The following is a 14,231-nucleotide window of genomic DNA, read 5'->3' as shown; positions in this document are numbered from 1 at the left end:
GTCTCGACACCACCCAATAACCTCGTTCACTGCTTCACCTTGACAGACTTCGGTAACATTGCGTGATGCTTCGTCCTGGCAGCCTACTTTAACCTCATCTGATGCTTTTTCTTGACAGCTTCCCACAACCATCCATGACGCTTCATCTTGTCATCTTCAGAACCTGCAGCCTCAGACGAGGCTTCATCTTGATTTTTTATCCGTCCTAGTAACATGGTGAAGGACCTTTAATCTTTGGTTAGGGATCTCCGCTGTCTCTGCGACGTATTTTGTGGACCTTTCTCCAAGGAGCTCCGAGGATAAGTCCTTGTTTTAGCTTTCTTTCCTTCCATTGATTGGGCTTAACTTGTAGTCGCTTTTAACTTTTTACATATTAGTGTTGTAAGGCTACGACATGAGTGCTTACGACCTAAGTTGTTGTTGTGCGCTAAAATAACCCCACACCCTCCCCAATCTTCACAATTCTGTGTAATCTCGTCAGGAGTTATGGCTCACCTCCTTAAGAGCAAAATCTCTTGCCACGACTCCGTATCCGTCGCATAAACAGCATCACCTTGTCCGATTACGGTCTTCACCTCTTTCGGCAATGGTGAATCCAATGTTTCCAATGCCTTCTTAGCTCCTTCGTTTCGGAAATATACTGATACGCCAAGCATTCTTCCATGGCGATTAGGCAACTGTAGATATCATCTCGATTGGCCCGACACAACCGCACACCTTGTTGTCTCGGTTTAATGGGCTTTTTGAATGTGTGTCAGCAGTCATCGAAATCAACAACGATGAACTTTTTACGATTATGAGAACTGATCCAGTGGCGACTTACATTTTTAAAATTATTTTATTAGGTCGCTTTCTTCTCTGTGTTCTCCAGACAAGATCACTGGCCAACGGGGTGCAATTCGAAGTGGCACTCATCACTGAAGACAACACTACCAGTCAATGAGATGATAGAAATTTTGCACTTGATTTTAAACTTATTACGTGGTGGACTAGAGACTAGAAACTTTCAGCGTACCTCATTACTGATGACAATGCAGTATTAACTCACTCTCTCGTCTGGTGTATGGCGAAACATACTTCGTCTACCACTTATTCCCCTTTTCCTACTCCCGTAGCGAATGCTTCGCAAGAAGAACGCTTTCTGGTATAACTCTGTGTGAGCTTTATTCTCCTTAATTCTTAACTTCAAGGACTTCCAGCAGTATATACATAGGAGCAAGCAGCATGTTCACTGACTCAGATGATGGAAAACTTCAATAACCCTGAAATTGTTCGAATGTGTCTTTTATAATCTAATCAAGGTGCTTGAAATCGATTCAAAAATTTCACGCGCAAGGCTAAAGAGCAGAAAATAATTATTTAAATAAAACAAATTTTGAATCCTGCACGTTTTTTTATCGAACTAAAAATTATAGGATAATATCGCCTAATCCTATACAGAGTCCTAACTCCATACAGATAGTCCTGAAAATTTCTGATGGCGAATTTATAATGACTGTGCAAATACCTCAGACAAAAAAAAAAACACCTCAACACGAAAGAATTATCCGAATGTGGCGCAAATCGATTGATGTTATGTACATCTACAGGCAGACAAAAAATGATTACAATTTCAGAATAAATTAATTACTTATTCAAGAGAACACAAAGTGAGCAAGTCCTCCTCTGGACCTTATGCAACCAGTTACTCAGCTTGGCATTGAGAGAGTTGCTGGATGTTCCTGATGGATATCATGCCAAATGTTTTTGCAATTCACACGTTAGATCAGCAAAGTCCCGAGCTGCTTGGAGGGATCGAAACGTTCGTAACTGGGGTGAGATCGGCGATCATTCTGGCATAAGTAGGATTTGGCAAGCACGAACACAAGGGGTGGAAGCCTCCAGACAAGATCACTGGCCATCGGGGCGCAGTTCGAAGCGGGACTCATCACTGAAGACAACACTACCAATCAATGAGATTCCAGGAGCAGACGTGTTTTGACCGTCGCTGCCAAACGATCTAACAGTCAGGACTGATGGTCTGGGGTGCTATTTCTTTACATAGCAGGACCCCTTTTGGCCGGCCAGGGTGACCGAGCGGTTGTAGGCGCTTCAGTCTGGAACCGCGCGACCGCTACGGTTCAAATACTGCCTCGTGCATGGATGTGTGTGATGTACTTAGGTTAGTTAGGTTTAAGTACTAAGTTCTAGGGGACTGATGACCTCAGATGTTAAATCCCATAGTGCTCAGAGCCATTTGAACCATTAGGACCCCTTTTGTTGTCATCCGCGGCACCGTTAAAGCACAGCGGTACGTCAACGATATTCTACGCACTGTTCCGTTGCCCATCATGGAAAGCCGTCCTGGTCTTACATTTCAGCACACGGTGAGAATTTGTACTGCTTGATTCCATGCTTATCAAACCGTACCTTGGCCAGCAAAGTCACCAGATCTCTCCGTAGTTCAGATCGTTGGACAGGGCCGACCAGCCAAATCGGATTTGCAGTAATGGTATTGCGAACGGTTGAAAACAAGGGGAAACTACAGCCGTAATTTATCCCGAGGGCATGCAGCTTTACTGTATGGTTAAATGATGATGGCATCCTCTTGGGTAAAATATTCCGGAGGTAATATAGTCCCCCATTCGGACCTCCGGACGGGGACTACTCAGGAGGATGTCGTTATCAGAAGAAACAAAACTGACGTTCTACGTATTGGAGCGTGGATTGTCAGATCGCTTAATCAGGTAGGTAGGTTAGAACATTTTTAAAAAGGAAATGGAAAGTTATATATAGTGGGAATTAGTGAATTTCTGGGGCAGGAAAAACAAGACTTCCGGTATGTTGAATACAGGGTTATAAACACAAAATCAAATTGGGGTAATGCAGGAGTACGTTTAATAATGAATAAAAAAGTAGGAGTGCGGGAAAGCTACTATGAACAGCATAGTGAAGGCGTTATTGTAGCCAAGATAGTCACGAAGGCCACGCCTACCACAGTAGTACCGCATTCTGGCTATGGGGTACCAAGAGGCCATTGCGATGGACCTCGATTGGCCGCCATATTCTCCGGATCTGAACACATGAGACTCCTGTTTGTGGGGCTACATTAGAAACGAAGGTACAGCAATAATCCCAAAACTATTGCTGAACTGAAACAGCCATTCAGGAGGTAATTGATAGCATAGATGTTCCGACACTTCAGCGGTTCATGCAGAATTTTGCTATTCGTCTGCGCCACATCAACGCCAATCACGGCAGGTATATCGAACATGCCATAATCTAAATTCGAATATCTGTAGTGACGTTTACAACTTGAATAAAGTCTGTGCACGCTGTAGTTTGTAACTAATTTACGTTTTTCATATAGTTCAATTATTGTCACCTTGTATTTACAGCGCAATTGGGGCCCTGTGAGTAGATGTACTTTAATTGCGAGTATCTGGTATCACCTTAACTATGCACCATGTCATGAGGGTCAGCATTGTAAGGCCAGTTTTTGTGATCAGTAACTTTCCCAAAATAGTCTGGCCTGCTCAGAGACTCGTTTGGATACAATGAAACACCTTTGGGATGAGCTACAACGTCGACTTTCCCCACACCCCAGAGTCCAATAACACCACTCTCTCTGGTTTCGGCTCTTGATGAAGAATGGGCTCCCATTCCTCCATAGATGTACAGGCGCCTCACTAAAACTGTCCCCAGCAGAGTTCAAACCCGTGCGGTTCTAGGCACTTCAGTCTGGAACCGCGTGACCGCTACGGTCGCAGGTTCGAATCCTGCCTCGGGCATGGAAGTGTGTGATGTCCTTAGGTTAGTTAGGTTTACTTAGTTCTAAGTTCTAGGCGACTGATGACCTCAGAAGTTAAGTCGCATAGTGCTCAGAGCCATTTGAACCATTTTAGAGTTCAAACCGCCCTAAAAGTGAAGGGTGGGCAGCTCCCCAATTAATATTCACAAACAGATGTCAGGATACCTTGAATCACACAGTATGTAGGAACCGTGGTAAGACAGCGACGAGTTTCTCGCGAAATCTTGTTAGCTAAATTTAGAGTATAATCGAAGACAACGGTATCGCTATTAAATTTCGAGAAGTCACCAAGAGAATAAAACAAGGAAGATGACAGCACTTACTGAGGTCTTCAACAGCCTTTTTTTCGCTCGCTCTATTCGCAAATTTAATACGGCAGAAAACCGTTAGTATTTGTACAAGATACATCTACATCTACATGGATACTCCGCAAATCACATTTAAGTGCCTGGCAGAGGGTTCATCGAACCATCTTCACAATTCTGTACTATTCCAATCTCGTATAGCGCGCGGAAAGAATGAACAGCTATATCTTTCCGTACGAGCTCTGATTTCCCTTATTTTATCACGGTGATAGTTCCTCCCTATGTAGGTCACAGTCAACAAAATATTTTTGCATTCGGAGGAGAAAGTTGGTGATTGGAATTTCGTGAGAAGATTCCGTCGCAACGGAAAACGCCTTTCTTTTAATGATTTCCAGCCCAAATCCTGTACCATTTCTGTGACACTCGCTTCCATATTTCGCGATAATACAAAACATGCTGCCTTTCTTTGAACTTTTTCGATGTACTCCGTCAGTCCTACCTGGTAAGGATCCCACACCGCGCAGCAGTATTCTAAAAGAGGACGGACAAGCGTAGTGTAGGCAGTCTCCTTAGTAGACCTGTTACAGTTTCTAAGTGTCCTGCCAATAAAACGCGTTCCTTACATCGCCTTCCCCCACAACATTTTCTGTGTGTTCCTTCCAATTTAAGTTGTTCGTAATTGTAATTCCAAGGTAATTAGTTGAATTTACGGCTTTTAGATTAGACTGATTTATCGTGTACCCTTTTAGTACTCATGTGGCTGACCTCACACTTTTCGTTATTGAATATACTTTGCATCATGCACTGCACGGTCACTTGCGGCTTATGTACGTAAATACAGATGGATGTGGTGTGACATAAAAAGCGAAGACATTGGCGCTGGAGGCTCTGCACGTGCGTGGAACACACCTGCTACTTTACCTAATGAGTCAAATGCTGGTGGCGGGTAACCCTCTTCCGGTAAGCTGCCCCTCTGAATATCGCAGCTGACACCAGCTCAGGTGGGTTCATCGTTCCTGGCAGGCGAGCGGCGGGGACGGAGCGAAGCGTGGCGATTGATCATCCTCGGGTAGCCATCGATCACGCGCCTATTTCTGCAGCCGGTCCTTTCTGTGTGCAGCCGCCGCCGCGTATTCCCGGCTGCTGCTGACACCACGCCACGTCGCCCCTGCGTGGCCAGGAGCGTCTAAGCAATAGTCCAGTTCCACAATCCAGGGAGTCTGTAATAATTTTGTTTATTTCCGTCTATGATCACAAAATGTTATATCCTCATACTAACGCTTTCGGTTAATAATGACCATCTTCAGATTTGCAGCAAAACATGGGAAAAACAAAAATACAGGGTGCATCAAAAAGAATCATCCGGTTTTTAAAAAATCATAACTATTATGTTATTTGAGAGATGTGCTCGAACAACATTCTGTTGGAAAGAGCAAACTCTCGAGTTTTACATGGTTCCCAATAGCAGCAACCATTTGAGTTTGAACGAACCCTTAGAAAAATTATGAGTGACTGTGCTGGTAAACTTCTACGTTATTTGATTTTCAAGCGGCTGAGCAAAACTCAACGTACTCAAACGGTTTTCTCTTTACTTATTCTGATCATTACTAAACTGACACACAACATTTTTAGCGCAACACAATCTGACTTTCAAAAATCTTTACAAAAGAATGGCCGTGACTAACAATAACCTATGCCTTTCATGACTCACTTACCTCACAAAAATCTTCGTTACTCGAACTACTGCAATGTAGCGAGCGCCAATACTGCCAGATAAATAAAAGATTCTAACTACTGAAGGCACTAACTACGGATAGGCATAGTTAGTAAATGAAAGATTTTGATAGAGAACAAACAATGTATTTACCTTAATAGTGTTCAAAAGTCATCGTGTATATATCTATCAATTCATTACATCCATCTTTACAAATTTACTTTTCTGTCGGACACACGTCCATATCGTCAGCTTATAGTAACCTCTCAAAACTCTGGCATCTCTCTCCCCACATCCACCCCTGCTGGCGCCTCACCTCCAACTGCGCAACGCTACGTGCTGTTCCCATCCAACTGCCCAACACTACACAAGCGAATATTCCAACAATCAGTCAAACCAGCCACAGGCTGCACACAGCACAGTTAGTGATTTTCATACAGAGCGCTACTTGCCGTTACCAACATAAAAACCTAAACAGCCTACTTACAAGTTCTAGTAAAAATGGTGTCGGGACAACAGAAAACGTTATGTGTTCTACGTTTTGCATTCTACGTTTTGCGCAATGCTGATCAGTAATAGCTGTTCAGCGTGACTTTCGTGCTAGGTACAGCACAGAGCATTAGACGACGGCATTTATTTATTTATTTATTGCCAAATTATAGACCTGTTACCTGATGTTTAAAACAGGTCGTACATCTTACAATTTTCGTTTTTCATCTTTTTACAGTTTTCTTTCCTTTTGTTTTATCTAAAACATTTACAAAGAATTATACTTTTCAAAATAACAATAATTTATGGTTGAAATATATATAAATTTTGTTGTTTAAGAAGAATATAAAAAGAAGATGAGAGATTTGTTAGTACCATCACCGAATGTGACTGACGGTGAATACCTCGGAATGGTTTCTTCGACGGCATGAACAATCCCGAGACACAGGCTGTTTGTGTAAAGGCAAATCGCCGGGCCGTCCCCGAGTGTCTGACACGGATGTCAAACGCATCCGCCATAGTTCCACAAGTTGTCCGCAGAAATCCGTTCGCCATGCAGCTGGACAGCTAACATGCCCCCGATGTCCGTCTGGCGTTTGTTGCGTCGACGTTTAATCATGAAACCATACAAAATTCAGCTACTGCAAGCTCTTCGTGAAGATGGCAAACAACAACGTGTGGAGTTCTGCAATTTCGTTCTTAGCAAGGTGGAGGATGACAGTTTAGTGTTTAGTGACGAGGTAACATTCCATTTAATTGGAAATGTGAACTGCCATAATGTGATACATCGCATAACAGCAACTGTGGAGTCTGTAACTCAAGACCTGCTTGCTGCAGTGTGGGAACAATTTGCATACTGCATTGACATATGCCGTGCCCCTCAAGGTTGTCATACTGAACACCTATGAAAAGGTATTAAAAAAATTTTTTTAGCTTCCCGTTTACGAGAAAAAGCAAAATTCGTTGTATATGTTTATTAGTTTCAGAAATATAGACGTTCCAAGTCTGATGATTCTTTTTGATACGCCCTCTACAGGTACTGCGTTCCCTACAGCTTGAAACAATAAAATAGGCCATAATGAAAAGTATTACTGACGTACATGTGAAAATTATGTGCCGGCCGGTGTGGCCGTGCGGTTCTAAGCGCGTCAGTTTGGAACCGCGTGACCGCTACGGTCGCAGGTTCGAATCCTGCCTCGGGCATGGATGTGTGTGATGTCCTTAGGTTAGTTAGGTTTAAGTAGTTCTAAGTTCTGGGGGACTGATGACCTCAGTAGTTAAGTCCCATAGTGCTCAGAGCCATTTGAACCATTTTTTTTAATTATGCGCTTTAACTATGACGAGGCATAACTGTCTTAAAAATATGTCGTGATGTAACTGAGCCATAGCGCCATCATCAAAAGATAAACACAAAATCATCTCAGCATCGTCACAAGCATAAATGAAACACCGCATGTAGTAGGGTCATCTCGTTAACAGCGCTACTCTTCATAACAAACTGCCGTACAGTAGCCACTAAAAGTTTGTGTCGCAAACTGGACAGATGTTGCTACCGTAGGCGTACACCTATTCTTAAAGTATATAATTGGGTGATATGGAATAGAAAAATAATATACACGGCAAAGCGTGTATTAGGTTTACATGGTGTATAAGTGATGACATTAATTTGTTTTTCTTTATTGTTACTTCATTCTCCCCCGCATCATGTACCCTATGGAGAGGGGGAGGGAGGGGGCGGGATCTGACAGTGGTACAAGTAACTTGCGCTTTTGCAGTTGAAGGTAATGCTAACGTAGATGCTAAAAACAAAAAAGGAGACAGATGTATCAAGAATTTAAAGTAATTGAAAAGGTGACGTGAATGGAAGAAATGTAAATAACATAATGCTGCCTTCATGAATCGTTTTGCAAACAGTGATGTAAACATGGACAGACAGCACAGTTAAAAACACCTGAGAAACACTTGAACGCTAAACACTTAAAAAGGAACTGGAAAAACACTGAACACGACAGAGGGTACACTGACCATTAAAAAACAGAGTAGAGTACCGTGCATTTTCACTATAATTGGAAAAGCAAACGTTTTGAACAGTAGTGCTGCCGACAAGATGACTCTTGTATACACCATTATTTACATACGTTTGACGATGCTGGCGCTAATTTTGTATTTAGCTTTCGATGATGCCACTATGGCTCCAGTATATTAGGACATGTTATTATAAACCAGATCTAAAGATGGTCATTATAGACCGGTACCGGTAGTCTGATGATATAAAAATTTGTGACCATAGATGTGAAGTAGAGGAAATTTATTCTATTTTCGGGTCACTGTTCAATTCGCGACCACGACGCAGCTTGTGATTATTGTAGTGGTTTTCAATACCGAAGGACGGTAATGTTGCATTACGAATTATTTGGTATATGTATATCCTTGATTGCACTTTATTCTAATAGTCTAGTGGCAGCCACGAAAGCAAAAAGGTGAGACAGTGCAGTTCGGATAATAATCCGTGTTTGTTCTCTCAGTTTATCTTCATCTCACCACAGGTGTGCCATTTATGCAGCCCAACTTACAACAAGGGATCGGCAAAACACAGTGCCTAACCAGAGCATCGATGCTTGAACTAGAATTTATTAAAGCGGGTGCAGATAACGACGTACCGTTTGCAAAGCGGCCGTCGGAGTTTACTATTCAAGTACTCTTCTTAGTTACCCTTTGCGAAAGCACTTGACCGGATCCACAGAAAAAAAGCTCTGATCGCTATTGAATGAAAGAGGTTTCTTTGGACATATTTTGAAAGTACGCCAAAGTTTATACAATAGTTTATTAGAACACATATTGGCAAAGAGCTAATACCAGAAATGAATATAAATCAGAGAGGAAGAAGGCAAGGCTGAACAAGGTTGCTGAAGTACTGCAAAGTCTACATCGACGAACTGGTCAGGGAATGGATGATGGACAGTATACCTCAGGTATAAGTACAGGGCCAGGGAAAATTTCGAAATACAGTGGTTTTTGCCGACAACCAAGTAATTGTAGAGGGCAGTCAAGACAAATTGCAAAAGCTTTACGTAGATTAAACAACGTAAGCCTAAATTATAATCTGAAGATATCAACAACATAAACAAAGAAAATTTCCTTTTAAAGAAAGGACTCTATAAGGACTTAGATTATCATCAGTAACATAAGAGGTGTCCGGTGTGCAGTATCTAGAATGTGACATAACTTTTGAAGAAGAGACAGACAAAAAAAGTTACCACCCGTCAACACTTATGTGGCACAGTAAGAACAACAGTGTATAGTAAAACTAGAAGAGGAACACAACTGAAATTTTATAAAGTCATGGTACCTACAGTACTAAATGGAGAAGAAAGATGAACATTAATATCAAAAGAATTAACATCATAAATGAAATTACTTACATCAGCGAAAGGATGTAGAAGAGAAAACAGAACAAGAAACGAAGAAATAAGGGAAGAACAGGGGTAAAGCCATTAAGTGAAAAAATAATTCAAAGAAACAAGGATTGGAATGAGCATGTACTACGTATGTCACCTCAGATAATTCCTCGAATGGCAATGGAATACAAACCCTATTAGAAGAAGAAATGTGCGAATGCCGAGACAGTGAAGGTGAGACTTTAACAGGCCTAATCCTGGATTGGCACAAAAAGGATGAGATGAAGGAGAATTACCAGCTATGACCATGACCATGTCAGATCCCAAACGCTATCTTAGAATGAAAATTTTATAAGCACATATAGTAAAAGCACTTTACTTGTGTGTGCACCATTTGGAAATTTAAATAAAGGAAAAAAGTAATTTCGATTATACGATAACTTGAAGGATGACGTAGGCATTGTCAATGTCTTCCAGCACTTCTTTTGCATAATAACAATTCTACATGTCAACAGAAAAGCAATAATACACACATTCGTTGAGCTACATTATTAATAATGCACAAAAATAACAGTGAGAGCGTTATTGAAATGTATTGCGCAGCTAGTAAGATTTTGTGAAATGACTGTGTCTTCAAAGAGCCAGCGGTCAGCAAACCGCGGCTCGCAAGCCACATGCGGCTCTTTGGTCCCTTGAGTGTGGTTCTCCCGCGATGGTTCTCCCGCGACATAACATGTGCGGGTGCACACATACACTTCCATACGCACAAAATATCAACGCGTATCGTCAAGTCGCACCTTCAACAAACCGTGTGTAAATTACGACCACAGCAAGAAACGAGGTTTTTGGTCTTTTAAACGAAAAATTAAACTCGAGGTACATACTTATCATTGCGTCATTCCTCAAGAAGGGCTTTGTACGCAGACATTTCCGAAAAATGTTCCGAAGGTTGTTGAATTTGTGATCAAGATCTAACGGTTCTCTTTTAATATTCTATATTGGTTTTATGCTTTTTGATACCACGTAAGATAAGAGGTTAGCATTAATTATTTTCTTTACGTAAGTGAGACAGCTAGAAGCAGAGTATCTTACAGGAGGCCAAAATAAATGTTTGTTTTCAATTTAAATGAGTGCCAGGCTCCCTACAAGATTATCATAACTGGTTTTCATTTAAATACAGTCAAGGCCAAAGTTCACAGATCTACGACAAATGGTATAACTGAAAGTATTTGAACTCTCGCAAAATTATCTCATGGAATTATTAAGATTTAAATTAAATAATGTTTTAAAATGATTTCATCACTTCTGCTCTTGTGGAAAGGTGTAAGAAAAGTTAATATATTAAGTCCGCCGCGTAATGGCGGTAAATTGTAGCCAGTCAGCGGTCACTGCTTTCGTCTTCTTGATTGCTGAAAAATACTAATTATTCCCTCTTTTCAGTTAAAACAATGCAATTAGTGGCTGGCATGTTATTGAAATAATACAATGAACACACTTTTACACATATATTTCCATCAATAACTTGATATACACCTTTTTTATTGTCTAGCTGAAAAACAAAAAGAACATCTGCTAGCGCTCGACGCTACACACAATATCTGTCTAAGAAGAGTAACATGAAAATCAAAAACAGCAGAAGAGCGAGTAATAAATTATGTTTTCCATCTTCTATAGTTACATAAAAATAAAATATTTTATTTCACCCTATTCTTTACAGCGATATTGTTTATCATTGTTACTTTCTTTCCCTGCCGTAGTATCGACGTTATATTTTTTGTAAATAATTTTATATTTTTTTCCCAATTGATTTTCAGTCTGGTCTGTTTGGTCTTATTCAATATTTTTGTACAAACTTCACACGCATTATTCTTAAACATCGCAAAATGGACACTACAAAGGTTATCGGCTCCATTATATCTATAGCTCTTAATCATCGCCAGTTTGAAGAATCCTTGGTTTAAATGGAGAATGAGAACCAAGATCTTTTACTGGCTATTTCACCTTGAGAAGGTAGTTGACCATCCATAATTAATGAATGATCAGTGAATCCAAAAATTTTGTTTCATGGTAGACGATACGTCCCATAGCAAGCAGCTTAATCGTAAACTGCGGGGGAAAGGAACTAAATCTTTCGATGTCAGATGAAGTTCAAAGACAAATCATCGTTTTGCTCAAGTCTCTTAGAGAGTAACTGTGATTCACTTTCCAAGTTTGCTTATATGCCTCCAAGAAAATAATTCTGATACTGGCATTCGCTGTTTCAAAACTACGTTTTTGAGTTCGAAGGAAGCTTTCCAAACAGGTTTCAGGAATTCATAAGCAGCAAAGCGACGCTGTCTTTTCTTAAAAAACTCTTGATGCTATTGTAACAGAATTAAATTTTTCTCTTTGATAGTAACATGGCAATTTTTGAAATGCAGTTGCTGGATTTTAAAAAAATTGTGGAGCTTGAAGTTTCAACGTCTTTGTGCTGATATAGAAATACTGGAGAAAAACTACTAGGAACTCATTGCACAGCACAAATGGTCTGCTTTGAAAGACCTGAAGAAGGAAGAGATAAAAGTGTTTACCACCTGTAATAGCATTTCTCATTGTGGAGTCAACTTAAAAAATATCCTTTGCTGTTCTTTCCTTGCGTACAATCATTTTCAAGCATGAGCCTTATAGAGTGTAAATTTAGAAATCGTCTTATTTATTAGAACTTGAAATCGCGCCTAAAAAAAAATTGTTCCCATTAGCGTTTCTGTTAGTCATTGTCCTAATTTAATTTTATGGATACCTTACAGTTTAATTTTGACAATAATTAAAGTCGCTATTAAGTACAATATCGAGTTTTATTCACAATTTCTGCAGTTTAATTCAGATTTTAAACTGTAAGTAAAGTTTATTAAGTTAATTTTGAGGAATATTGGCCGGCCGGTGTGGCCGAGTGGTTCTTGGCGCTTCAGTCTGGAACCGCGCGACCGCTACGGTCGCAGGTTCGAATCCTGCCTTGGGCATGGATGTGTATGATGTATTAGGTTAGTTAGATTTAAGTAGTTCTAAGTTCTAGGGGACTGATGACCTCAGATGTTAAGTCCCATAGTGCTCAGAGCCATTTGAACCAAGGAATACTGTGGACTAAAAGGAGATGTAGTGGCGAGTACTGAGAAAGGTATGCTGAGGTGGTTTGAACATACATAGTGGATGAACGAAACGAGATAAACAAGTACTCAAGATAAGTGTGAATGGGAGACTTGGAAGAGGTAGACCTCAAACAACGTGCCTCAGTCAGACTGAGGACATTTTTAGCAATGTCCAGCTTATAAATACTGTAATTAATAATAATGTGTCAACATATATACTATAAGTTTTAAGAAGTTGGTTGTCAAAATGAATTTCATTTGTTGTACTGTTAATATTTGGCTCTGTTGAGTAGTAAGATAACCGACCATTGGCGTGTACCAATGATCCCAACTGATTACCCATTCATTTTAAGCGACTTCAGTTTGGAATCAGGATTTTCGTTGGCAATAGCAATAAGCAAGGCTCACGATTAGAGAGCGCGGGAGGGGAGGAAAGGAGATTGACAAAGGGGGGAGGGGGGTAGATATGGATGTAGGGAAGGAGAATGGGGAGGTGGAGAGAGAGAGAGAGAGGGGGGGAGAAGAAGGAGGTGGAGAGAGGTAATGGGGTGGAGGAGAAGATGGAGAGAGAGAGAGAGAGAGGAAAGCAAGAGGTGGAGAAGATGGAGAGAGGGAAGGAAGAGGTGATGGAGAGAGAGGTGGAGGAGGAGGATGATGAGATGGACAGAGGGCAAAGGTGCCGTAACAGCCCCTTGGTGTACGCCCGCGACCAGCAACTGATTCATAGGGAAGTTTGTCCCACGTGGTCGACCCGCCGCGGTGCGCCATCGCAGGCCACGCTGAACACGCGGCTATACAAGCGAAGAAAGGCGGCCAGCTACAGCTAGGCCCGCGGCTATCGATTGGTGCAGCGGGCTGCCGCTGCCGCCAGCGGACTGTACTGTGACGTCACAGGCGGGACTGACGTCAGAGGCTGTGACGTTGCTGGCAGCCTAATGACTCACAAACCCGCAGCCGCCGCCCCCACCCGCAACCGCCCGCACAGCGCATGCGCGAAGCGTGGCTGGAACAGTGGGTCGCCCGACACGCTGCACACTTGAACGCCAGAACAGCTTGCGGTCGGCTGCGAGCCCGGCGAGGGAGATCTCTCGCGCCACGTGGGTAGTCGTAGTCTCCATCCGGCCATCAGCCCGCGAGCTGGGCCGTGATTCGCGTCCCGCATCTGTGGATCTCGGCAGGCTCTAAAGGTAAACTGCTAGACACCCTCCCCCCACCCTCCCCCAACCCCAAGCACAAAACGTGTTTCCCTGACTGCCGAAAGCTCAACTGAATCGCTACGCAAGATGATCCTCTCTGCCATAATTCTGGCATGGTCATCTTTCTCCCAGGTGCAAAAAATGAAAACATCTCGTTTCATAACAAACAGCCCAAAATTCCGATTGTAGAAATAACTGGTTTTTTTTTCAGCCA

General features: G+C 41.7%; 1 protein-coding gene across 1 annotated transcript in view; it reads right to left on the bottom strand.

Moving 5' to 3' along the window:
* LOC126092752 (uncharacterized) overlaps window positions 1-13,983 on the bottom strand; it is a 56,047-nt gene extending 42,064 nt beyond the window's left edge. Inside the window, exon 1 of the mRNA XM_049908478.1 lies at window positions 13,770-13,983. Within this exon, the coding sequence (XP_049764435.1) occupies window positions 13,770-13,983 (214 nt within the window). The remainder of the gene's footprint in view (window positions 1-13,769) is intronic.
* Window positions 13,984-14,231: the final 248 nt, after the last annotated feature.

Source organism: Schistocerca cancellata, chromosome 7 (assembly GCF_023864275.1).
Source record: "Schistocerca cancellata isolate TAMUIC-IGC-003103 chromosome 7, iqSchCanc2.1, whole genome shotgun sequence".
NCBI classification, from domain to species: domain Eukaryota; kingdom Metazoa; phylum Arthropoda; class Insecta; order Orthoptera; family Acrididae; genus Schistocerca; species Schistocerca cancellata.
Note: the sequence above shows the minus strand (reverse complement) of the source record. Positions and strands in the feature narration are given on the sequence as shown.